This window comes from Leptopilina heterotoma, unplaced genomic scaffold (genome assembly GCF_015476425.1).
Source record: "Leptopilina heterotoma isolate Lh14 unplaced genomic scaffold, ASM1547642v1 Lhet_77, whole genome shotgun sequence".
Lineage (NCBI taxonomy): Eukaryota > Metazoa > Arthropoda > Insecta > Hymenoptera > Figitidae > Leptopilina > Leptopilina heterotoma.
In genome coordinates this window covers 553,793-581,670 of record NW_025111177.1, presented here as the reverse complement: position 1 = coordinate 581,670, position 27,878 = coordinate 553,793, and the positions used below count along the sequence as shown (strand labels likewise).

Below are 27,878 nucleotides of genomic sequence, written 5' to 3'. Positions count from 1 at the left end.
ATTTTGAATATATGAATTATTACAAAAGTAATTTTAATTTCCTTCAAACAATAATAATTTATAATAATAAATAATTTAATTTTTTTTTTTTTTTTTTTTTTTTGTGTTATTCTCTAAGTATTTTAATTCCTTTTTTTGGTAATGTACTCTCTAATTTATAATCGCATTCTCATTATTACAATAATAATAAATAATAACAGTAATAATTAGCAATAATATTAATAACAATAATAAACAAACAAACAATAATAATATTCATAGCAAGAATTCAATTATTTTCACAAACAATAAAATTCATTGCGTGATTTCAATTATTTTTAATACAATTTTAAACGAATTCCTCGAAAAATGCAATTATTTTAACATAACATTCAATTATTTTTTCACAAATAAAAAAATTTTCCACAGGAATTCAATTATTTTAAGAGATTTTAATAAAATTTTTCGTAAACATTCAATTATTTTCAAATTTAATAAATTTCTTTAAAGAAATTCAATTATTTAAAAAATTTTTGATGAAAATCTAAGCATAAATTCAATTATTTTTTATATAAATAATAAAATTTGTCGCACGGGATTTCCATTATTTTTAATAATTGAAAAAATTTAAAATTCATACAATTTAAATGAATTCCTCGAAAAATGCAATTATTTTAACATAACATTAAATTATGTTCATGAATAACAAAATTTTTTTACAGGAATTCAATTATTTTAAAAAACAATTAATTTTTTTTCACCAGAATTCGATTATTTTCAAATATAATAAATTTCTTGATAAAAATTCAATTATTCCAAAAATTTTAGTCAAATTTTCGACAAGAATTCAATTATTTTTTTATAAATAATAAAATTTGTCAAGGATAAATAAAATTTTTCATAGAAATTCAATTATTTTCAAGCATTTTAATAAAATTCGTCGTAAACATTTAATTATTTTCATAATTAATAATATTATTTATAGAAATTTAATTATTTAAAAAATTTTAGGCAAATTCTTAGCAACTATTCAATTATTTTTTAATTAATAATACAATTTTTTTATGGGAATTCAATTGTTTTTGAAAAAATTAATAAAATTATCCTCAAGAATTTAATTATTTTCAATATCTACTGTTTAAATCAAATTTCCCAAAAGAATTCAATTATTATTTGTCACTTTGGCAAATAAAAAATTGAACTCGATTTTGCCAATGTGGTGAGAATAAATAAGCTGAGTTAATTAATCAAACTATTTAATTTATTTCAAAAAAGAAAAGCACTCCACAAAAATTGTCTTTCCTTTAAATATTATATTACAATTTATATTAAAAATTTCGAGTCACTAATTATACTGCTATCTCTACTAAAGTTATTAGTCATCTGCCTAATTGTCGATTACAATCAATTGTCCCCTCTCTAAATCTATTGTTGCCCCTCTTCAAATAATTCGCGAAGCGACATACTGCCTCTCGAGAACACTCATATTTTTTTTTACAATTTTTTTTTTTTTTTGTTAATATTTACATTCATTTCAATTAGAAATTCACTCAATCGGGAGTGGAGACACACGCTTTACACCGCGAGCAAATATACCTTTTTCGGTTTTCACCTTTATTACTCTCACCACTCCGTCTTCTCCAGGGATAACTTCCACAATCCTACCCATTGCCCATCGCAGAGGGGGTAAATTGTCTTCTCTCAACGTAACTAATGTCCCTACCTTTATATCTTTCGTTTGCGATTGATACCATTTACTTTTTGCATTCAATTCATTTAAATATTCATGTGACCATCTTTTCCAAAGATCTGTTTTTAATTTTTGAATATGTTGATACGATGATAATCTATTTGTACAAATTTGAGTATAATCTACGTGAGGAACCGTTGAAAGAGATTGACCTATTAGGAAGTGCCCTGGAGTTAATACAAGATAGTCGTTCGGATCGTTGGACATTGGTGTGAGTGGCCGCGAATTTAAAATTGCCTCAATTTCACACATGAATGTATATAATTCCTCATACGTAAATAAAGTCTCTCCAAGCACTCTTCGCATGTGGTACTTCAGGGACTTCACGGCTGCCTCCCAAATTCCGCCAAAATGTGGTGTACGTGGCGGAATAAAATGCCATTCCACACCCTCATTTGTTAGAAATTGGTTTATTTGTTCATTTTTTTTATTTTCCTCTAGCATTCCGTGAAGTTCCTTTAGCTCCCTGCTTGCTCCCACGAAATTCGTCGCATTATCCGAATATAACATTTTTGATTTTCCGCGTCTACTGAAAAATCGTCTCAAGCAAGCTATGAACGCTTCCGTGGACAAATCTCGAGCCAATTCTATATGTACAGCTTTTGTCGACAAGCATACAAATACCGCTGCAAATACCTTTATTTTGTTTTTGTTCCTAAAATTTTTTTCTTTTATAAAAAAATGCCCACAAAAATCGACACCCGTTCGCTCAAAAGGTCTACTTGCAGTTACTCTCGTTTTTGGATAATTACCCATCTTATAAGATAATTCTCTTGGATTTGCTCTACTACATTTCATACAAGTATGTACAATTTTCGCAACAACCGATCTTCCATCTACAATCCAAAATTTTTCACGCGAAGCATACAATGTGGCGTTAATTCCGGCGTGCATTAAATTTTTATGAATCTCTCGAACAATCAGAATGGTAACAGGATGAGTTTTGGGTAATAGGATCGGGTGTTTTTGTCCATAGTCTAAGTCAGAGTTCGTCAGTCTACCTCCCACCCTCAAAATATCATTTTCTATTATTGGTGACAATTTAATGATTTTTGAAGAATTCGATAATGACTTTCCACTGGATAGGCTGCAAAAATCCTCACGGAATACTTCATGTTGGACGAGACGAATAATCTGATCCGATGCATCTTGATTCTCCTCAACTGATAATGTTCTGGACGAGAAGGTTTTTCCACGTATTTTACTCAGCCACCGACGACAGTATGCAATTACATGAATTAATTTTTTCCAGGACGAATATCGATTCCATAATTCATTTGTTTTGATAATTGCATTCACGAATACATGATTGATAATCTTCTTCATTCCAACACTCTTCTCGTTTACAATCAATGATGCGGGCCAACTCGATTCATCCTCCCTCAGCCAAGCAGGTCCATTGATCCACAAGTCATTGGAAATAAAATCTGAAGGCAATTGTCCTCGAGATATACAATCCGCAGGATTTTCTTTGGTTGGTACGTACCTCCAGTCAGATGAGTGAGTCAGACTTTGGATTTCTGAAACTCTATTCGCTTCGAACGTTTCCAGTCGATAAGGAGCTGTCTTTATCCAATTCAGTGTTATTGTTGAATCAGACCAAAACACTGATCTGCTGAATTTCATCCTCAATGATCCAAGAACTGCCTTGCAAAGTCTTACAAGCAAGACAGCCGCGCAAAGTTCCAATCTTGCCAGTGATACAACCTTGACTGGTGCCACACGAGATTTTGCACATAATAATATAGCAAAGTGGTTTGTTCCATCAGATGACCGAATGTAGATACATGCCCCATAGGCCTTTTGGCTGGCATCCGCAAATCCATGAATTTCATACTGATCCATATTCATGACCTTGATTGACCTTGGGATTCTCCACTCGCTCAACAAATTCAGCTGCTCTTTATACTCCTTCCATTTGATCAGTGCCTCATCAGGAATCGGACTATCCCATTCTAAACTTTGTTTCCACAACTCCTGTATCTGAATTTTGGCGAAGACGACAACAGGAGCTATTAGTCCAAGTGGGTCATACAGCTGCGAGACTTGAGACAGTATTGATCGCTTTGTCACAACACTATCTTGAATCGTCTTTGTATGATCGAATCTCAGTGAATCGTCTGTTGCATTCCATCCTAATCCCAATGTTTTAGAAGTTTGATCTCGACCGATGGTTTGGTAAGTAGTCTTCGAGCAATCAACAACATCATTGATCAAATCTGGATTATTTGAATTCCACTTGTAGAGATTGAGACCGGCTCGTTTAGTTAATTCAATCATTTCATCTCGCAGTTGTTTGGCCTCTTCAAATGTATCCTTTCCGGTAAGCATGTCGTCCACGTAAAAATCACGTTCCAAAATTTCGGCAGCATCTGGAAATGATTCTCTCTCGTCGTTTGCTAAACGCTTCAGACATCTTGTGGCTAAGAAAGGTGCGGCTGCTGTTCCGTAAGTAATGGTATTTAGCTGATATGTGATCAATGGACTGCTCTTATCAAAACGCCAAAGAATCTTCTGATACTTTCTATTTTCAGGATGAACCGAGAATTGCCTGTACATTTTCTCTATGTCAGCTGTTATAACGAAAATGTGAGATCGAAATCTTAAGACAAGTTCAAAGATTCCATCCTGGATTGTCGGGCCCACCATCATTACCTCGTTGAGAGATAACCCTGAACTCGTCTTTGAAGATGCGTCGAACACTGCTCGTAGTATTGTTGTCAAACTGGACTCCTTGATAATAGCGTGATGTGGTATATAGTATCCAGAATGATCATCGGATTTTACAGGCTCCATATGTTGTAGATCTGCATACTTTCTCATGAAATCGTGATATTGCTCCTTCAAATGATCATCTCGATCCAACTTTCGCTCCAAAATGAAAAATCTTCTTCTGGCTGTTTCGTATGATGATCCTAAAAGACTTTGCTTTCCGTTAAAAGGTAAACATACCTGATACCGACCTGATGAATCTCTTCGTGTATGGCGTTGGAAATGATCTTCACAGGCCTCTTCTTCCGGTGATAAATGCCGTTTCTCAGGTAGTTCCTCCAAGTTCCAAAATTTTTCTAGCTGATGATTAAGAGGATCTCTAATTAGGTTGCAAGAGACTCTATTTCCCGTGGCATGATCATTAATCCGGCCGGTGACGATCCATCCCAATTTGGTACTCTGCAACGATGTTCGAGGGAGGGCAAGAGGGATTCTGTCCATGTAAAGTAAATCATAAAATAATTCAGCTCCGATGAGTAAGTCAATCTGTGCAGGTTTGTCAAAGTCAGGATCTGATAACTGGACATGATCAGGAATTTTGAGACGATTTCTATTGATAGAGATGGATGGAATGTTGCTCGTGATCTGAGGAAGAACAAGAAAATTAAGTTTTGCGGAAAAATTCGAGATTTTTGATTTTAATGTCGCTACAACCCATTCACATGTATTTAATTCTTGATTATTTATCATTTCGATAGTGGACGATAATTTTTTTCTTTGTAATTTCAGTTTTTTTGCTAAGTCTGACGTCATGATATTGGGCTGTGAACCACTATCCAATAACACTCGACAAGAATGTTTAACCCCATTATGATCGAATATATCTAAAAGAGCAGTTGACAATATAACTTCGACAGAATTAGTAACATGACATGTTTTTATAGTTTCTTTATTGTTTTCGTTTTTATTTTCAATAATTCTCGGTTCTAAATTCGACTCTACGTGTAACAATGTATGGTGTCGTCTGTTACATATCATACAATTTCTTGATTTACATTCCATAATCCTATGATTCCGCCTCAAGCAATTGAAACAAAGGCCCTTTTTTTTAACCGTTTCTTTCTTTTCATCAATTGATAATTTTGCGAATTTCTCACAAACCTGAATAAAATGATCACCACCACAAAAATAGCAATTACCTATCCCCTCTTTTGTCTGAGTATTCACGAATGTTTTTCCTGATATTTTTTTGTTATTATCAATTTGTGATTTCACATTTGAACTTTGTTTATAATTATTACTATTATTATTATTTGATAAAGAAATTAATGATTCTAAAACTTGACATTTTTCATTTAAAAATTCCGTGAACTTCTGAAATGTAGGCAATGAGGTTCCCTTAACTGATCTTTCCCATTCCTTCCGTGTTTCTCGATCTAATTTTGAACTCAATAAACATATCATTAATGAATCCCAAGAGTTTGTAGGTTGCTCTAAAACTGTTAATGCCCTTATATGACGTAGAGTAGTATCAAGCAAATTACGAAGACATGGAGCTGACTCTTTATTCAATGTTTGCAATTCAAACAAAGCCTGAATGTGATTTTGAACAATAATTCTTTTATTGTCGTATCTATCCTGAAGCAGCTGCCATGCCACATCGTAATTTGCATCTGAAATTTCAACATTATCTATGATTCTCGCGGCATTATCCTTTACATATGATTTTAAATACCTTAGTTTCTGAGCCTTCGGTATACTTTGATCGTTATGTATTATAGAAACAAAGATGTCTCGAAACCCCACCCATTCTTCATACCCACCGGAAAAATTGGGGAGATCAAGTTTCGGGAGTGGGAAATGCGTTCTAATTGTCGTGGTGTCACTAATGGGCGTTTGCGATCGTACACGAGCTATATCGCGCAAGTTCGACAATTCATCCTCTCTCTGAGAAATAAGTTTCGCTTCTAATTCACTAATACGCAAACGCTGCTGTTCTAACTCATTTGACCTGTCATTGTTCAAAGCAGCTCGAGGGACAGAATTCTCCTTTATAATTGTATTTGCTAATGAAACATAATGATAATAAATATTCTCAAATTCTGTACGCTCTGTCTCTCGATCTGCAGTAGGAGCAAGCAATTCCAACGTCGTTTGAGATTGATCATAAACTTGCCATGCTTCCTCAATTTTAATTAATCGTAATTTAATTTCTTCAACATTAATCGCTTGATTATCACTCTGTAATATTTTTTCTATAAAAGTTTTAAATTTAGTTAAACGACTTTTACAGTTAGTTCTATTTTGTCTCGCGATATCTAACTGATGATTCGACATGACAATTAAATGACCAAAACAATACGACAATACAACAATAGACTCTCGAACAATACACGCCAATAACAATTAAATAATATACATTACTCACGAATAATCGACGAAAATACAATTACTTGTTGTCGACTCGAAAATAATTTCCTTCTTGAAAGATGATACTTCCACGTTAAAAGATAAAATGATGGTTGATCCCATAAATGTTTCGTCTTGTTGATAATGATCACCAGGTTGAGATGACTCCGGATAAATATTCGCCCCGGTTAATATTACACCAACCAATGTGAATTTGAAAGTGTAATCCTCGTTAATACTCCAAAAATCCGGCTCGAAGGACCATGTCACTTTGGCAAATAAAAAATTGAACTCGATTTTGCCAATGTGGTGAGAATAAATAAGCTGAGTTAATTAATCAAACTATTTAATTTATTTCAAAAAAGAAAAGCACTCCACAAAAATTGTCTTTCCTTTAAATATTATATTACAATTTATATTAAAAATTTCGAGTCACTAATTATACTGCTATCTCTACTAAAGTTATTAGTCATCTGCCTAATTGTCGATTACAATCAATTGTCCCCTCTCTAAATCTATTGTTGCCCCTCTTCAAATAATTCGCGAAGCGACATTATTAAAAAAAGGTTCTAAAAAAATTCAATTATTTTCAATACAATTTTGATAAAATTGAAAAATTCAATCATTCTTAAATATTATGATAAATTTTTTGTTGCAGAATTTCAATTATTTTCAACAAATTCAATTTTCAATAATAATAAAATTCTTTATAGAAATTTAATTAATTACAAAAATTTAGTCAAATTCTGAGCAAGAATTCAATTATTTTTAAGCAAATAATAAAATTTTTCATGACAATTCAATTATTTTGTAAAAATTTTGATAAAATTTTTGTGCAAAAATTCAATTATTTTTATAAGTAGTAAAGCTCTTCACTGAATAATTCAGTTATTTTTAAAAATAAAAAAATCGTCGCCGAGTTTCAACTATTTTTAATAACATTTGAAATGAATTCCTCGAAAAATACAATTATTCATTAAAATTCTTCGAAAAAATACAATAATTATTGAAAAATCTTTTTAAATTCTTTAAAAGAATTGGATTTTAAGAAATATTCAATTATTATTAACATAAATTTAAATAAATTATTTATTTTTGTTTCTGAGGAAGTTAATTTCTTATATCGAAGTGAAGTTAAGCCTCACTTTTATTAGACTTGATTTTTACTTTATACTTTCACTTCATTTCACTTGATTTTCACTTTACTTTCACTCTACATTCACTTTACTTTCACTTTACTTTTATTTTACTTTCACTTCGTTTAACTTGATTTTCACTTTACTTTCACTCTACATTCACTTTACTTTCACTTCATTTCACTTGATATTCACTTCACTTTACTTTCACTCTCACTCTACATTCACTTTAGTTTCACTTTACATTCACTTTACTTTTACTTTACTTTCACTGTACTTTCACTTCAGTTTCACTTTACTTTCACTTCACTTGATTTTATTCTTAGTAAAGTAAAACTGAAGTGAAAGTAAAGTGAAAGTGAAATAAAATAAAGTGAAACTGAAGTGAAAATAAAATTAAAGTAAAGCGTTAGTGACGTGAAAGTTTACTTTCACGTCACTTACACTTTACATTAATTATATTTTTAATAACTTACTTTAGTGAGAGTGAAGTGAAATTAAAGTGAATGCCGAGTGAAAGTAAAGTGAAGGTATAGTGAAAGTAAAGTAAAATGAAATTAAGGTGAAAGTAAAGTGAAAGTAAAGTGAAAGTAATGTAAAAGTAAAGTGAAAGTAAAGTGAAACTGAAGTGAAAATAAAGTGAAAATAAAGTGAAAGTGAAGTGAATTGAAAGTGAAAGTAAAGTGAAAGTAAAGTGAAAGTAAAGTGAAAGTAAAGTGAAAATAAAGTGAAAGTGAAGTGAATTGAAAGTGAAATGAAAGTAAAGTGAAGCTGAAGTAAAAATAAAATGAAAGTGAAGTGAATTGATAGTGTTGTAAAGTGAAGTAAAATAATAGAAAAATAGTTTCCGAGTTATAAACAAGTAAAATAAAAACAATAAAATAAAAAAAAAGCTGTTGACTTGTAATAAACGAAAATAATAATGAAAAATTAGAAGAAAAACGAAAAAAAAGAGAAAGAAAAAGCGAAATAATTCCATAGCGTGTAATAATAAATATTGATCGAGTTTATTGGTTTTTGATATTGAAAGGGTACGAGTAGGAACTATTCAAACTCTCTCGATGGGTGCGAGAGCTAAAAAATCACCGCTGGCCCAGTGTTTGTACAGCGACTAATTTCTCGTGACTGTGGCGTTGCCATGTTTCACTATAATGTTCGCCCTGGAAGCCATAACGTCGCGGGTCGTGATTATTTTAACACGAACTGCAGGTGTTGACTCTGCGTCCGTATTGGTGAACATGCACCAACAACATTCACATTTACATTCCCAGAGTCCTGATTTGGTGATTTACACACTTGGAAATGGAATTTCAACGTCTTTTTGCAAAACACATCCAAAAAAAAAAAATATTATTAACCGCAACTCGACCAACATTTTTTCATTATTTCAAAAAAATATTACAATCCCTTTGTTTTAAAGAAGAAATATATGAAAATACGAAAGAAGAAAATATAAAAAATACTATTTCTATATGCGCGCAACGGCAATAATTAAAATGCAACTTTCAATATTCAATAAATCATAATATTTTGTGATGGAATATGTTCAATTAAAAAATATATTAAATTTTTTATAAAAGACGGGGAGAAAAAAAAAATTTACGAGAATTCGAGTTATAAAAATAAAAATTGTTTCAAGTGATAAATTTTTCACGCAGGTGTTATAAATCTATGTTTTTTTCAGCTTAATGCACTTTTTGATTTTTTTCCTCAATTTTTATACATATGTGAAATATTCAATATTCTTTTGAGTTTAAATGAATTGGAAAATCAAAAAAAAAAAAAGAAAAAAAATTTCGAGGAATACGTTTCAAATTGAAGTAATTTAAATTCTTTACCTAGTGAATGTTATTATTTATATAAAAAAATATAAAAATAATTTAATTCCTGTGAAAAATTTTGTTTTTCGTGAAAATAATTGAATCCTTGTGAAGAATTGTATAAAATTTTTGTTAAACTATACATTTTTTCGAAATTTTTTGTTAAACATTATTATTTTAATTTTAAATATTTGAATTCAACAGTTTTTTTTTCATATTAAAAGTATAAGAATAAAAGAAAAAAATATTTTTTTTCCTTTACTTGGAATCACGCAGAAGAAATATCTCTCCATTTTTCTAGGTATAGATACAAACATCACGAACGACATGAGGTTCTATAGACTTGAGTCGTCGTCATTCGTCCTTTTTCATCGATAGGGCAAAAGAGGTGAGAGGGAGAAAACGTATTTTCTGACCTAGGTTGAGGATGGTTTTGCCAGGGAATTGAGCGATATATCTTTTTCGTGCTCTTGTTGCCGGAGATCTTTTTCTAAGAAAAAGAGAGGAAATAAACGAATCTTTTCAAAACATTTGAGAGATGAAAAAAACCCTTTAAATAAAAGCAAATAATCTTTTCTATATTTACAATATTGTTCTACACACTCTGTATATAAATATCCATTTTGTTTTACATTCTGACAAATTTATTCTTCGCCGGAAAAAAAGTCATTTTCACTTCAATTTCACTTCACTTTCACTTTACTTCCACTTCACTTTCACTTTACTTTCACTTCAATGCACATTTAATTTATTTTCACATTCACTTCACTTTACATTCAATTTATTTTCACTTAAGTTTCACTTTACTTTTACTCTACATTTACTTTACCTTCACTTTGATTTCACTTCAGTTTCACTTTACTTTCACTTTATTTTCACTCTATATTTACTTTACCTTCACTTTACTTTCACTTTCATTTTCACTCAATGCAATTTTACTTACATTTTACATTCACTTTATTTTCACTTCAGTTTCACTTTACTTTCACTATACTTTCACTTCAGTTTCACTTTACTTTTACTTTACATTCACTTTACTTTCACTTTAATTTCACTTCACTTTCATTTTCACTCAATGCAATTTTACTTTCATTTTACATTCACTTTATTTTCACTTAAGTTTCACTTTACTTTCACTTTACTTTCACTATACTTTCACTTTAGTTTCACTTTACTTTCACTCTACATTCACTTTACTTTCACTTTAATTTCACTTCACTTTCATTTTCACTCAATGCAATTTTACTTTCATTTTACATTCACTTTATTTTCACTTCAGTTTCACTTTACTTTCACTTTACTTTCACTATACTTTCACTTCAGTTTCACTTTACTTTCACTCTACATTCACTTTACTTTCACTTAATTTTCATTTTACTTTAATTTGACTCTATATTCACTTTACTTTAACTTTAATTTCACTTTACTTTCAATTTACCCTCAATTTACTTTATTATATTTTTACTTCAGTTCCACTTTACTTTCAATAAACCTTACTAAATAAAAATAAATAAAAATAAAAATAAAATAAAATTAAAGTAAAGTGTAAGTGACGTGAAAGTAAACTTTCACGACACTAACACTTTACTTTAATTTTATTTTCACTACAGTTTCATTTTATTTTATTTCACTTTCACTTTACTTTATTTCCATTCTACTTTCACTTTAGTTTCACTTTACGGAGAATAAAATCAAGTGAAGTGAAAGTAAAATGAAAATTAAGTCAAATTAAAGTAGGACGAAAGATGTTAAATAGAATAAAAAGTGAAAGTAAAGTAAAAGTAAAGTGAATGTAAAGTGAAATGAAAGTAAAGTGAATGTAGAGTGAAAGTAAAGTGAAATTGAAGTGAAAGTAAAGTGAATGTAGAGTGAAAGTAAAGTGAAATGAAACTAAAGTGAAAGTAAAGTGAAAGTGAAAGTGAAGTGAAAGTGAAGTGAAAGTGAAGTGAAAGTGAAGTGAAAGTGAAGTGAAAGTGAAGTGAAAGTGAAGTGAAAGTGAAGTGAAGTAAAAGTAAATTGAAAATCAAGTCTAATAAAAGTGAGACGAAAGTGAAGAAAAACTAAAAGTGAAGTGAAAATAAAGTGAAGTGAAAGTGAGGCGATTTGGCTGAAAATAAATTTTCGGAAAAATCTAAAACAATAATTTACAACACACTACACAATTGGCTGAAATATAAGCGTGGCATAAAAATGATTTAACAGTACAATGAAAGCAATTTTAAGTTTCGAGAAGCAACATAAAATATAGTTTCCGAATTGAGTTCGTGGAGTTGGGAAAATGTAATTAGAGAGCAGCGATTGTTGTAATTCAAAGGTATGGGGGCTCCAAATGAAGTCGAGCACTCGGTTAATATCGGAGCCACGCCGGATGACCCGGATAAATTAACATCGAAGGAAATTCGCCGATTGGCGAGAAAAGACTGCGCAGCGAAAACTTTCTCCTTCCTTGCCTGGCATGACGCAATAATCAACGTCTCTAATTTGCTCCTATTTCGTTTGGGGGTCTTTTCTCAAAAATATTCCATTTTGGCTCCATTTTCCCAAAAAAAATTCATTTTTTCTCTTTTTTTCACAAAAAGATTCATTTTTCACAACAAAATTCATTTTGGCGCCATTTCCCACCGAAAAATTCATTTTTGACCCATTTTTCACAAAAATATTAATTTTTTCGACATTTGTCACAAAAAAATTTTATTTTTCACAACAAAATTGATTTTGACGTCATTTTTCCCAAAAATATTCATTTTCTCGACATTTGTCACAAAAAAAAAATCTTTTTTTCTCAACAAAATTCATTTTGTGGATATTTTTTTTTTTGTCACGTTAGTGAAAAATGAAGAAAGAGAAGAAGAATAAAGAAAATAAAAAAAGATGGTTAACTCTTGTGGAAGAAAAGTTTTATAAAGATGTTTGTGTTGGAGGGAAGAAAACGAGGGTCATAATAACTTTCGATCACGTGCCATTGAGTTAATTTAATTCTTCGATTACGACTCGTTTAATTGGCGACATTCGTCCTTTTATATTTTCCTATACCTCAACATTATCCAAACGACCCTCTCGCGAATAAACTTTTACCCAATTTTACGACTCGAACGACTATTAATTTTCGTCCAATAAAATTCCCTCATTATTTCGTATCTTTATATCATTCAAATAATTATAATTCACGATGAATTTTTATTATAACCAATCGCAGTTTACTAATGTTAAATAAACTTTTTTAATTCTTTCATAAATATTTACAAAAATAATTTACAAAATCGATTTAAAAAAAGAAAAATAATTGTAGAGATAATTGTAAATAAAATTATTTATTAAAATTAATAAAAATTAATAAAATAGTAACAATAGGAAATTTATTAACTTATTAAAAACAAAAATTAAAATTGAAGACAATTGAAATATTAATCGTTTGAATAGAGAGGGATTTTTTTTTTCAATTTGGATCGAGAATAAAAAGATTGTCTGGTATTTTTCCGTCAATAAAAAAGTGTTTTTATTCGGAGCGAAAAGAACAAGGAGAAGATAAATCTAAAAATAAAAAGGGGTAAGGACATGAGAAGGCAATTCTTTCGCGTGCATTGAAAAGTAAACCAATTTCACGAAAGTAGTAGAAACGCACATTTCTTTTCCTGGGGCAGCTGTGTATTGCGCGCAGAAACTAAGGTTAGGTTATATTGCGTAGTCGTCAACTTTTCCCAAAGGGTATATAGCAATAGTCACATTTATTTTTTTACTACTATATCCAAAGTAAATTGTAGGTAAAACTAAACAAAATTTACTTCAAACTTGCAAAAATTTCTCTAAAAATTGTAAAATTTACTTCTTAAAAATTGCTGTTTCGAGAATAATTTTTACTACTCTCTAAATTTGAATTAGTAAAAATGTTTACTAATTTGAATTAGTAACTGACTTTTAGCTTTTGAATATTGTAATTTTTAGTAATAAATAGTAATTTCTACTATTTAAAAAATATTTACAAACTTGAATTAATGACTGACTTATTTTTGATTATGTGAATTAGTAAATTTTTACTAATAGATTAGTGGAAATTACAATTTATTAGTAAAATTTACTAATACAAAAACAAAAATTATTAAAATTTAATTCGGATTGACTAAAATTTTCTTTAAAAATTGTAAAATTTGTTTTAAAAGTTTAGAATTCAAATTTTTTGTAAAACTATGATTTTTTTTTAATTTACATAAATTTTACTATTTTTAGAGTAAATTGCAGTAAAAATATTAGTAAAATTTATTGCGCACTTGCTGCAATTTACTCAAAAAATATTAAAATTTTTATTTCTTAAAAAAACGTCCTTCCGAGACAATAAATTCCTGTAAAGAATTTTAATATTTTTAACAATAATTGAATTTCTAAGAACAATTTTATGATAATTTTTCTAAATAATTAAATTTCCAAGAAGAATTTTAATATTTGGAAAAAGAATTGAATTCTTACGAATAATTTTATTAGAATTTTTTTAAATAATTGAACTTTTTAAAAAAATTTTATTATTACTGATAATAATTGAATTCTTGCGATGAATTTTATTAAAAATTTTTTTAAATAATTAAATTTCTTTGAAGAATTAAAAAAAAATTGAATTTTTAAAAATAATTTTATTAAACTTTTAAAAAATAATTTAATTCCTTGTAAAATTTTTAGTTTCTATTGAAATAATTAAATTCTAAGAAGAATTTGATTTAAATTTTTAAAAATTATTAAATTTCTGCAAAGAATTTCAAAAAAAAATTGAATTCTTCTAAGAAATTTTATTAAATTTAAAAGAAAATTAATTGAATTAATTGTGAAAAATTTATTTTTTATGTAAATATTTGAATTCTTTCTAAAATTTTTTTTTTATGAAAATAATTCAATTCTTTTAAAAATTTTTATTAAAATTGTACCTATTAAAAATAATTGAATTCCTTTGAAGAATTTTATTATTTTTTGATAATAATTAAATTCCTGACAAGAATTCTATTACAATTTAAAAAATTATTGAATTCTTGTAAAAAAATTTATTATTTTTAAAAATAATTGAATTTTTGAGATTTTTTTTTAAATTGGAAAAAATTGAATTTCTGAGAAGAATATTTTATTATTTATAAAAATAATTGAATTCCTATAAAGAAATTTAATATTTTTAAAAATAATTAAATTTTTGCAAAGATTTTTATTAAAATTCGAAATAATTAAATTTTTGAGAAGAATATTTTATTATTTATAAAAATAATAATTGAATTCTTGCGAAACATTTTTTTTTATTTATTTGAACATAAACGGGTTTCAAACAAACCCTTTCGTAATTAATTTAAAATTTTATAATTTTTAAAAATAATTGAAATGTTAAATATAGGACTTTTAGTGTATTTTTTTACGAAGTAATGGTTTTTAGTAATTCACTTTTAAAAATAGTAAAATTAGTAAAAAAAAATCATGAAGAAGTAATAAAAAATAGTAAATTTAGTAAAATTTAGTAAACAATAAAAAAAAGTAAAAAATATTAAATAATTTGGAAAAATTTAGTAAAAAAAACAATAAAAATAGTAAATTTCGTAAAATTTAGTAAAAAACCAATAAAAATAATAAGAAATAGTAAAATTGAGTAAAAAACATTAAGAATAGTAAAATAATAGTAATTTAGTAAAAAACAATAAAAATAGTAGAAAATAGTAAATTTAGTAAAATTTAATAAAAAACAATAAAAATAGTAAAAAATAGTAAATTTAGTAAAATTTAATAAAAAAACAATAAAAATAGTAAAAAATTGTAAAAATAGTGAAAAATGATTCGCAAGCAAATAGATATTGCGAAATAGCCTTTGCGCTGTGTGGCCGGAATATAATATACAAGGAAAAGTCGATAGGCTGTGGAGAACGAGCTGACTATTCCCCGTAACTGTTGGAACGACCACTGCGTCTGACTAAAACTACACGTTACTACTGACCGAACAATTCTTAAACCTTCTCCACTGACCGTGAGTCTGTCGGGAAAGGCCGTTTCCACTCGCCGAACGCCAGAAGGGATCATGAAATTTTAGGGAGCTTAAAGCTAATGGTACCGTTACATCTATATACATACGAAATTCATAATAAATTCCCTTTTATTACCGACAGCTGTTTAATTAAGTTTTACTATCAACAAAAACTCTCCATGTTATCAAAAACCCATATACACCGCACATATGTATATCAAAAACTATATTCGTTTAACGGCTTTCATTTTCTATATAAAACAACGTTCAACATCAACTTGCAGAAAAGGATAATAACCAAAAATTAAAAATTTGCAATTTTTACAAAAAATTCCTTGTAAGAATTTTTTAATATTCATTCAATAAATAAATAAATCGTAAATAAATAAATAGTAAATAAATAAATCGCAAATAAATAAATAAATCGTAAATAGATAATAAAATAACCAAAAATGTTATTTTTTATAAAACAGAAGAATTTTCTTTTATCTTCGAAAACAAAAAGAATATCAAAATAATTATATCAAAGCGAAAATATAATAATTACTGGGCGTATTGTTTACGTTACACAAAAGCCGCTTATGCATTTTCAGTTTTTCCTACAAATAATTTGATAAATTTGTTAAAAAAAATCGTAAGACGATTAAAAGCTTGTATGGAAAATGAAAAAAAAAATGGTAAACAAAACAAAATCCGCAGAGATAAATCCTGAAAAAATAGAATCCTCCTGCTCTTTTTTTTAAAATAAATCCATTTTTTTTCTTTAAAGCTTGGTTATAACTTATAAAATATTAAAAAAGCAGAAATTATGAAAATGATAAAGAAAAAAAAGAAAGAACAAGGGAATGTAAATAGAAGAGAGAGAAAGGGAGAGAGAGAGAGAGAAAGAGAGAGTGTGAGAGAGAAAAGAGAGAAAAAAGAAATAAGAGATTAAAACATGATGATAATAAGAGGAAACGTAAAGTGCGAAGGAAAAGGTATGAAAATAAATAGAAGAAAGAATGGAAATTTTTTGTGTATAAGAAAAGTGTATATCTTGCTTTCAAGATTATGCATGTACGCCAAAGGCAAACGCGCCAATGAAAACTTTTGCTTCGAATTTCACTTCTTTCCTCATCCTCTTTTTTTTCTTTGGTCTTTTATCAGTTTTTTTCCTTTCTTCTTTCTTCTTTTTCCTTCTTTTTTTTTTTTGCTCTTATTTTCCATGTTATCGAGAACGTTACAAAGGCGAATTCTTGAGTCGATGAAATTTACAAAGTATTCTCGGTGAATGCAACAATATCTCGATACACCAAATAATTAAATTCTCTATATATATACATAATGGGTTTTGATCTTTCAAAATTTCCACTCGGAATTTCTGCATTATTATATCCTCAAGAGAAATTTCGTATCTACTAGTTTCGTATTATGCCTCGTACAATATCATAAATTGCGCCACTTATCCGATATATAATATTACTTTCATCAATTTTCATAGCTTGTGGATTAATTTTCTTTTTTGGGGGATTTACTGTTATTTCTATATTTTTCACTTATCTACTAAAATTTACTATTCAGTACTTTTTTTATATAAAGTTTTTTACTCATAGGGAATTTAAATATTTAAAAATTTTGATACAAAATCCAAAAGAAGAATTCAATTTTCGTAAATATAATAAAACTAATAGTTAAATTTCAATTATTTTTAATACTAAAATAAATTCCTGGAAAAATGGAATTATTCATAACATTTAATTATTAATTTATTACCATCTTCATTAAGAATAATTTTCTTCAATCAAAGAATTAAAATTCTCCCTTCAAAGAATTAAATTCATTAACGTTAATGAATATACATTAAATTAACGCTAATTCTATCAAGCATCGTAAACATAATGAAATAAAAAAAAAAGAGTTCAAACATGGAAAAAAATGCAATAAACGATAATAATTGATAATGATTAAAGAGTAATAAGATTTCGTCTAATTATCATGGGAATTGTCTCGTTGCGCCAGGGATATCGTGAGATAAAATCGGATTTTTTCATTATTGGAAAAAATAAATGTGGAACGCTCGCATGTCAATATCGCTAACGAATATGAAAATTTAAATGAAAACGTTGTACGTGGGTCAAAAAAGAAAAAAAAGAAAATAAAAGAAAAAACAGAAAAATTCCATTGCTAGAGCCGGTTGTCAAGGACATTTGTCAAATGCCGCGATGCGAAACTGAGCGATTTTTGTTTCGGTCCATTCCATCCAATCATAAGCCACCAAATGAGCGCGCGCGAGACATGTACACACAGAAAAATGCGTTTCTATACCATAAAAACGGAAATCACGCTATGTTCCGTTTTTGTGGTTCACGGGTCGAATACTTCATTACTGAGGGTTTTTTTTTAATGACGTGTCCTCTGTGATTTTTCATTGAACTCGCCTTCGAAAAATCGGGAAAAAAATAAAACAAAAAATATTGACAAACTAATAATTAAAACATTTTTTTTTCTCTGAAATCAAGAAAAAGGGAATGAATTTATTCAAGAGTTGTCAATAGGGATCATTTTCGAATTGTATTTTTTTATTTCAAAATATTTTCATTTCACTTTACTTCATCCCACTTTCACTTCAATCTTATTTCATTTTCACTTTACTTTCACTTTACTTTCACTCTACATTCACTTTATTTTTAGTTTACTTTACTTTCACTTCAATTTCATTTTACTTTCACTTCACTTTCACTTTACTATATTTTCACTTTACTTTCACTTTACTTTCACTTCAGTTTCACTTTACTTTCCTTTCACTTTTCTTTCATTTTACTTTACTTTCACTTTACTTTCACTTTACTTTCACTCTACATTCACTTTATTTTTAGTTTACTTTACTTTCACTTCAATTTCATTTTACTTTCACTTTACTTTCACTTTACTTTACTTTTACTCAACTTTCACTTCACTTTAACTTCACTTTCACTTTACTTTACTTTTACTTAACTTTCACTTTGATTTCACATCACCTTCACTTTAATTTCACTTCACTTTGACTTTACTTTCACTTTACTTTACTTTTACTCAACTTTCATTTTGATTTCACATCACTTTCACTTCAAATTCACTTTACTTTAACTTAACTTTCACTTTACTTTCACTTCATTTTAATTTAACTTTAACTTCACTTTCACTTTACATTCACTCCAATTTAACTTCTTTAAGTTCCGTAAAGTGAAACAGAAGTAAAATGAAGTGAACGAGTATGATAGTAAAGTGACAGTGAAGCGAAAGTGAAAGAAATTGGAGTGAATGTCAATTGCAAGTAATGTGAAAGGAAAGTGAATGTAAAGTAAATTAAAGTGAATGTGAAGTAAAAGTAAAGTGAATTGAAATTGCGAAGTGAAAGTAAAGTGAAAGTAAAATGAAGTGGATGTAAAGTGAATGTAGAGTGAAACAGAAGTAAAAGTAAAGTGAAAGTAATGTTAATGTAGAGTGAATGTAGAGTAATAGTAGAGTGGAAGTAAAGTATAAGTTGAGTAAAAGTGAAGTGAAAGTAAAGTGAAAGTAAAGTGAAAGTAAAGTGAAAGTAAAGTGAAAGTAAAGTGAAAGTAAAGTAAAAGTAAAGTGAAAGTAAAGTGAAAGTAAAGTAAAAGTAAAGTGAAAGTAATGTGAAAGTAAAGTGAAAGCAAAGTGAAAGTAATGTGAAAGTAAAGTGAAAGTAAAGTGAAAGTAAAGTAAAAGTAAAGTGAAAACAAAGTGAATGTAGAGTGAAAGTAAAGTGTAAATGAAGTGAATGTAAAATGAAAATGGAGTGAAAGTCAAGTGAAAGTGAAGTAAAAGGGGAATAAAAGTGAAGTGAAATAAAAAATTGAGAAATCTTTTTCTAATTTTTCGTGACATGAATGTTAATTGAGTCAGAAAATAGAATTTCTCCTGGAATAATAATAACGTCTCTTTTTTGAAAAGAAATAATTTCAATCTAATATAATCTTTAAGGAATAAGGTTAATTAGAAGGTAAAACTCTTATCAGATTAAGGTTTAAAGCTCGTCGTCGTCGTCGTCCTCCTCTTTGACTTACGATCCGAAGATTATTTAACATACTGCCACCGCAGTATTACTACATGAAGTTAGTGAGATGAAGGGGCTGAGAAGCTTAAGGAAAGTTTTCTTCTACCTTAATCGCGGTTAATACTGCAGTCTTCTATTATACTAGATGCAGTTTCCGCCTCAGACTCTATGTGCATGCAATCATCTCTTCCCACTCGTTCTATTTTAATTTTCTTTTCTCTCGACAGTTTTTCCTTTTTCGATTAGCGATGATGGTTAATTAGTTTCCTAAAAGTTTTCTTATCCCTTAGGCAGAATTCTAAATAAAAGTTTTCGGAGAGAAAAAGAGAGAGAGTGAGAGAGAGAAATTTTAGAAATGAAAATATATTTTTCATTTTCATTCCATTTCACTTTTCTCAACTTTTTCGTCTCTAACACTCGATTTTCTTTTTTCGATCTTGCATTTCAGCTTTCTCACACTGGCGAGAAGAGTATTGCTTCCGTATTACTTTTCCTTGAAGGAAACTTGTGGATTGAAGAAAGTTTGCCGGGTGAAACTCTTCTTCTTCCCGCTGACTCTTCATGGCTTTCTTGTGTGTAACTTGACTGGTATAACTGCGCCAGTTTTGGCCACATATGTGAAAGAAACTCACGCTCCTCTTATCTCCAGCAAAAGGGGATGGATCAAAAAATATTTGAAAATTCTCTAAAATACTGTAAAACGAAAAAATACTATATGAGAGAAAAATATTTTTAATTTTTTTCAAGCCCCACAAGTAGAAACTAAAATAAAAAAAAAACCTCTTTTTATATATCAATTTCCCTCGCAATTAAATTGAGTTATTAAAAAGTTTAACCATTTCTGCAATAAAATATTGCGTGAAAAAAAAAAAAATTCTCCACCTTGCTGTCTCTTTGATGATGACATAAAAGAGGGGGAGGTGTGTTGCTATATTTTACAAAAAATTTCTTTTGCAGAAAACACCTCTCAGTATTTTTCTTTTTTTTTTTATGTCTAGCCCATTATGTGAAAAATTAGGTCAAGCATCTTGCGCTCTCTTGAGATATTACTTCGTCAAGTGCAATATATTTTTTAAAGAGAAGCTCTTGAGAAAATTTTCCGCAACAGACAAGATCGAAAAAGAATCCTTTTTCCGTGTGAAACAAAAATGTTAATATTGTTATTTTTGCCCTTCAATTGAAATATATCCAATATTTTTCATTTTTAGATAATAGAAAAATAGTCGCAGTTACCAGGTATAAACGTAATTTTAATCAAAAGACCACGTTTATTAATTGTCATTCGTATCGAAACCGTATAATTGGCAGTTGCCCAAACAATTAATTGCGTTGTTGGTCCTCGATTGGAATTGAACAATCCAAGTAATTAGATCATTTATTTGATATATAATGAAACGAAACCCACGCTGAGAATTAAGAAACGTGCGTCACAGCAAATCGAATCAATATTGTTTTTCTTCGATTAGATTAGATTAGTTTTTCCGGAAAATAGAGTTTTCATGTTAAAGCTGAGAAACTTTTTGATAAAAATTTCTCTTTAATTTAACAAAAGTTTCTTCCGGGTGGTGCACAAAACATATATTACTCAATCTGATGAAAGTTTCACGTAAACTTTACACGCGGTTTTATATAGAGAATTTCGAAATAGTTGATAGAGTGAGATTTAAAGTCCTGTTTTAAAATGCAAAGTCTGGGAGGTAGGTGAAGGTGTGTGAGTGTGTGTATATAGAAATGAAAGTTAAAGATTGCCTGGCTGTAAGCAAAGGTCAAAAAGGACTCACCAGTGGAGCCCAAGAGTTCGCTTTCCAATCGCCTTTGGGCGAAGGAAGTGAGAGGACAAAAGGGGTTGAATATCTAGTCGTTCTCCCTAAGGGTAGTTCAACATATTCGACCCTCATTGTTCCTACCGGAAAAGTGGAAAGGGAAAACCACCTCCGAAGCTCTCTCTCTGTACTCCATCACCGACTATGTCAATCTCATTCCAATTTCATTTTCGAATCAGTAATTACAGAATCATTCTCAAAATGCTTTTCGATTAATATGACAGTCACTGAAAACCTATTCATAAGACTGTGTCTACATCTCAATAAGTGACATTTTTCGCTTTTTTTCTGGAAATTTTTTCGTTAATTACAATTGTTACAATCATCAAAGTATTAAAATTCAATCACTTTACGTTCACTTCACTTTCACATTATTTTCAGTACATTTTCACTTCACTATCATTTTACCTTCACTTTACTTTCACTTTACTTTCACTTTACTTTAACTTTACTTTCACTTCACTTTCACTTTACTATCACTTCACTATTAATTAACTTTTACTTTACTTTCACTTTACTTTCACTTTACTTTCACTTTACTTTCACTTTACTATTAATTCACTTTCACTTTATACTTTCACTTTACTATTAATTTTCTGCCACTTTACTATCACTTCACTTTCAATTTACTTTCACGTTACTTTTACTGCACTTTTACTTAATTTTTACTATATTTTCACTTTACTTTCACTTTACTTTTACTTTTACTTTACTTTCACTCAGCATTCACTTTACTTTCACTTCACTATTAATTCACTTTTACTTTACTTTCACTTTATTATTAATTCATTTTCACTTTATACTTACACTTTACTATTAATTCTCTTTTAATTTACTTTCACGTTACTTTCTCTTCACTTTACTTTATCTTACATTCACTTCACTTTTAAATTACTTTCATTTTACTTTACCTTACATTCACTTCACTCCAAACCACTTTCACTTTACTATCACACCAAAGTAAATTGATAGTGTGATGAAAGTAAAGTGAAGTGAAGGTTAAGTAGTATTAATATGGAGTGAATGTAAAGTGAAATGAAATAAATTGAAGCGAAAGTAAAGTGATGGTGAAGTAATCGTAAAGTGAAGTGAAAGTAAAGTGAAAGTAAAGTGAAAGTAAAGTGAAAGTAAAGTGAAAGTAAAGTAAAAGTAAAGTGAAAGTAAAGTGAAAGTAAAGCGAAAGTATAGCGAAAGTAAAGTAAAAGTAAAGTGAAAGTAAAGCGAAAGTAAAGTAAAAGTAAAGTGATAGTGAAGTAATTGTAAAGTGATAGTAAAGTGAAGTGAAAGTAAAGTGAAAGTAAAGTGAAAGTAAAGTGAAAGTAAAGTAAAAGTAAAGTGATAGTGAAGTGAAGTGAAATGAAGTGAAAGTGAGGTGAAAAATTTAAACAAATTCCATATTATTATAAATTATAAATAATTTATAAAGTGAAAGCGAAGTGAAGAAAAAGTAAGTTTCATAAATTTTCAGTAAGAAATTAAAAAAAAATTTATAGCGAAATTTGTCCACTAAGTCTATTTTTATACGAATTGCTTCTATAAAAAAAATGGGGAGCGAGTATATATTTGATTTGAAGCTAGTTAGAAATTTGGTCTTAATCCTCAAATAATTACCTTTCTTTTTACTAAACAAGGTTTGTGCGGATGAGCTGAAGGGCTCAACCTACACTGTACAAACATCATCTAGAAGAACAACATTCAACCAGTGGTCGACTGTCTTTTGTAAGGGGGGATGGAGGGGGGGGGGGTTGGTAAAAGTCTGGAATTGTGCTGTCTGCTTTAATTATAGAACTCTGTTCTAATCCACCATCCGCCCTCACATCTTTTTGCTTTTTCTTCGCATTTCTCTTTTTTTAACCACTTCCAGAGAAGTATATTTCTCGTTCCATTTTCTAATCTTGTTTTTAACTTCCAACGTTCTTTGAAAATATTTTCCTCTACTCGGTTTCATTAATTTTTTTTTTAATCTCATATTCGGTAATGTATTTTTCTGGAAAAGGGGGGGGGTTATTTTTTGATATATATTTTGCGGCGGTGAAATAGTGAAGTGTCTCTGGTCGTTGTACTTGATGAGAAAAAAGTGAGGTGAGCTTATGGTAATTAAACTATTATTGTTAACTGTTAACTTTGTTAATAAAACTTTTATTTTACATTCACTTTACTTTCACTTCACTTTCACTTTACTTTCACCTTGCTTCCACTTTATCTTCAGTTTACATTACTTTCATTTTACTTTCACTTTACTTTCACTTTACTTTCACTTTACTTTCACTTTACTTTCACTTTACTTTCACTTTACTTTCACTTTACTTTTACTTTACTTTTACTTTACTTTTACTTTACTTTATTTTTACTTTATTTTCACTCTACTTTGACTTTACTTCTCTATCACTTCATTTGAATTCTGACATCTTTTTGATTTCACTTTCACTACAAATTACAATTCACCAAACTTTTCCAAGGAAGAGAGAATTGATATTGAAGTGAAATCAAAGTTATGTGAGAATTAAGATGAAGCGAAAGTAAAGTGAAACTGAAGTGAAAATAAAGTAAAAGTAAATTGAAAGAAAATTGACAGTGAAGTGATAGTAAAGTGAAAGTGAAGTAAAAAGTGATAGTGTAGTGATAGTGAAGTAAAAGTAAAGTGAATGTGCAGTGAAAGTAAAGTGAAACTAAAGTGAAAGTAAAGTGAAAGTGAATTGAAAGTAAAATGAAAGTAGAGTGATAGTGAATTGACAGTGAGGTGAAAGTAAAGTGAAAGTGTTTGAGAAGTAAAAGTAAAGCGAAAGTGAATCGAAAGTACAGTGAAAGTTAAAAACGATGCAAACTATCTTTATAGTTTGAATTTGCCCAGAATTTTTCACGAAACAATTGTCAATATTTAGAATTGTTTTCAAAATTCTTTGAGATTCAAAAAATATTTGTAAATCTTTTTTTTATTCGCCAAAAGAAGAACCACATTTTCCTCGTCGAGTGCATGTCGAATGGCAATAGCAACCAAAGAAAAAGAAGAAGAAGAAGAAAAAGAAGCTTTCATACACCTCAGGCTATTTTTACCCAGTACATCCAATTTCATCCGTTTTCATTCTGATAATGAGTTAAAAGCACTTGAAAAAGTTATATATATCTATCTATCTAATGAAAAAGACACGTTTCTTTTGTAATTTGTATGCGGGAAAATTTCAACATCTAGAGAAATTATTTGCAGTGCATTTCGTCGTCATTCTATTCGGGGGAAAATAAACTTTTTCAAATAACAAACAGAGAGGGGAAAATACTTGAGAAGTCCGCGTGTACGAGTGAATGTCCTCATTTGTTCGTGGCAAATTGCTTTTCGCGGAGTGCTCTCACTCTCCCCCCGTAACTCTACTAAAAGTGAGAGCATCCAACTCGATTAACGAGCAGTCGAGGAAGGAACAATGCCGAGTGCATTTGCAAACCTAACGCACAATGATTCGTCCGTGGAACGTAAAACGTCATAATGATGAGGTTGCCGAGAATTACACATAGATGCTCCGAGCGCTCTGTGTGGATGAGTTAAAAGCTAATGGATTTTGCTTTGAAGATTTTGACAGCACACGCGAAAAGGAAAGAGAAGAAAAGTCGACATTTTCCACTGACACAAGCCTGCTTCCCTTATAACTTTGCCATTTAATATAACTTCTATAAATGCTGTACTTTTAATAACATTTCAAAAACATTAAAATTTTCCCTCTCGTGGAACTTAAAAATATTGGACGCTTTCTAAAATCAAAGTTGTCTTCAATAATAATTACAACAAGACACTTTGCGACTTTAAAACATAATTTACAAACTACTTTGGATGGAATTTAATAAAACACTTAAATCTTTTGAGGATGAAGGGAGATTCAAGTTTCTTTTTTTTCCGAAAAGATAACTCACTATTCTTCGAAATATCTTTCTCTCTTTCTCTATGCAAGTTCTGTGGCCGCAAGTTAAAGAGTTAAGCACGCGAAATGGAAGGGAGTGTAAGGATAAAATCTCTTTGTCTACCGCAAGACAAGTCCATTTACATGAAGAAGTGGCTCGAGTCGCTTGATTTATCTTCCCGACACGATTTGCGAATCTCGGAGCTCGGGCACAGACACACATATAAGAAGGAGATACTATACTGAAGTGGATCGCATGAACGAAGCTTCAAGTGGAAGGACGAGAGAAGAAAAAGATTAAAAAATCAGAGGAACCCTCGATCGACTTGAAGCACGTGTCTTAACTCAAAAAACCTTTTCACGATACCGACAAAAAAAAAAGAAAAGAAAAACTTATGGATGGTCTTCGAAAGTCCGTATTAAATCTTGGAGTTTTATTTAAGAACTTTTATGCTGTTTTTAGTCAGATAAGTGCTTAACCAATAATCTGTTCTTTTTTTTGCAAAATTTCGTATGAATAATTCGTTCACTTAGACTTCCGTTAGTTATCTTCCTTGCGGAAAGGAAAAAGTTATAAAATTTTATGTGGCTGAAGTAACCTACGTTTTTAGAAACTAAAACGAAAAATTATAAATAGAAATGTATTTTACTTTGGCTATAAATTTGTTATTCTGTCGTTTCACTTCACTTACTTTTCACTTCACTTTCACATTACTTTCACTTCCCTTTCACTTTACTGTTACTTCACATTCACTTCACTTTCACTTCACTTTCATTTTACTTTCATTTTACTTTCACTTTACTTTCACTTTACTTTCATTTTACTTTCATTTTACTTTCATTTCACATTCACTTTACTTTCACTTCCCTTCTCTTTCACTTTACTTCCACTCTTTTTTCACATTAATTTAACTTTACTTCCACCTACATTTCACTTTACTTTCACTTTCATTTAAAACTGAAAGTAAAATGAGAGAGAAGTGAAGTAAAAGTAAAGTGAAAGTAAAGTGAAAGTAAAGTGAAAGTAAAGTAAAAGTAAAGTGAAAGTAAAGTGAAAGTAAAGTGAAAGTAAAGTGAAAGTAAAGTGAAAGTAAAGTAAAAGTATAGTGAAAGTAACGTGAAAGTAAAGTGAAAGTAAAGTGAAAGTAAAGTGAAAGTAAAGTAAAAGTAAATTGAAAGAGAATTAATAGTAAAATGAAAGTATAAAGTGAAAATGAATTATTAATAAAGTGAAAGTAAAGTAAAAGTGAATTAATAGTGAAGTGAAAGTAAAGTAAAAGTGAATTAATAGTGAAGTGAAAGTAAAGAGAAAGTAATGTAAAAGTAAAGTGAAAGTAAAGTGAAAGTAAAGTAAAAGTAAAGTGAAAGTAACGTGAAAGTAAATTGAAAGAGAAGTGAAAGTAAAGTGCAAGTGAAGTAAAAGTAAAGCGAAACTGAAGTGAAATTACAAAATAACACCCTAGAAGAAAAATAATTTGTATTAAAAAAAAGTTATCCCTTCTTCTCTACATCCGATAAAACACTATATACACTTAAATATCTCATGTAGTTTTCGCAGAGAATATTAATCTGAAATGTAACGAGCTGCCCTCAGCTCCTGCTGGCCTATAATTATCACTCAAAAATCAGCAGATATCAGAGAGCATTATCGATATTGTTGGCGTTACAGTTATTAGCAGTAGCAATATTGCTCGTTTAGTATAAAATAGAGGGACGATTATCAGCTTTACGAATAGAGTCACGCGCAATAGTTTAATACACTCCGGAGAGAGAAATATCAGCGATAAAGCGATATTAACCCCCTATCTAAAGCTTTGTATTAAAAAAAAGGCAGAAGCCCGTGATTTACTGGTATAACTCTCTCCCCATTTTTATTGCACAAGAATAAATTATATCATTCTAAAATTTACCGACGAATATAAAACCTTCGATTTTCATTTTTCACAAAAATACATTTTACAAAATTCCATTATTTTAGGTACTTTTTGTACTGTAGAAATTAAGTCTTGAAATTTTATTGCTACAGATGACTTCAGGTTTATAGATACTAACAAATTAGAATCAGGAATATATTAGGCACTGAATTTATGAATTCCGTTTCACTTCAATTTTACTTTACTTCACTTCACTTTCATCTTACTTTCACTTTATTTTCACTTTATTTTCACTTTACTTTCATCTTACTTTCACTTTATTTTCACTTCAATTTTATTTAATTTTTATTTTACTTTCACTTAACTTTTACCTTACTTTCACTTTACTTTTACTTTACTTTACTTTCATTTTACTTTCATTTTACTTTCATTTCACTTCACTTTACTTTCAATTTCCTTTCATTTTACT

At 29.3% G+C, this 27,878-nt stretch overlaps 1 protein-coding gene across 4 annotated transcripts in view; it reads right to left on the bottom strand.

Moving 5' to 3' along the window:
• LOC122510901 overlaps positions 1–27,878 on the bottom strand; it is a 188,041-nt gene that overhangs the window by 134,376 nt on the left and 25,787 nt on the right. For 2 of the 4 annotated variants that reach the window (XM_043625854.1, XM_043625855.1), the window contains exon 1: positions 6,895–7,394. The exons of 1 other annotated variant lie outside the window; for it this stretch is intronic. In XM_043625854.1, coding sequence (XP_043481789.1) covers positions 6,895–6,973 — 79 coding nt within the window. In that variant the 5' untranslated portion in view covers positions 6,974–7,394. Of the gene's footprint in view, positions 1–6,894; positions 7,395–27,878 lie in introns of those variants that run through there. One more of the 4 variants, XM_043625856.1, reaches the window with a different exon arrangement.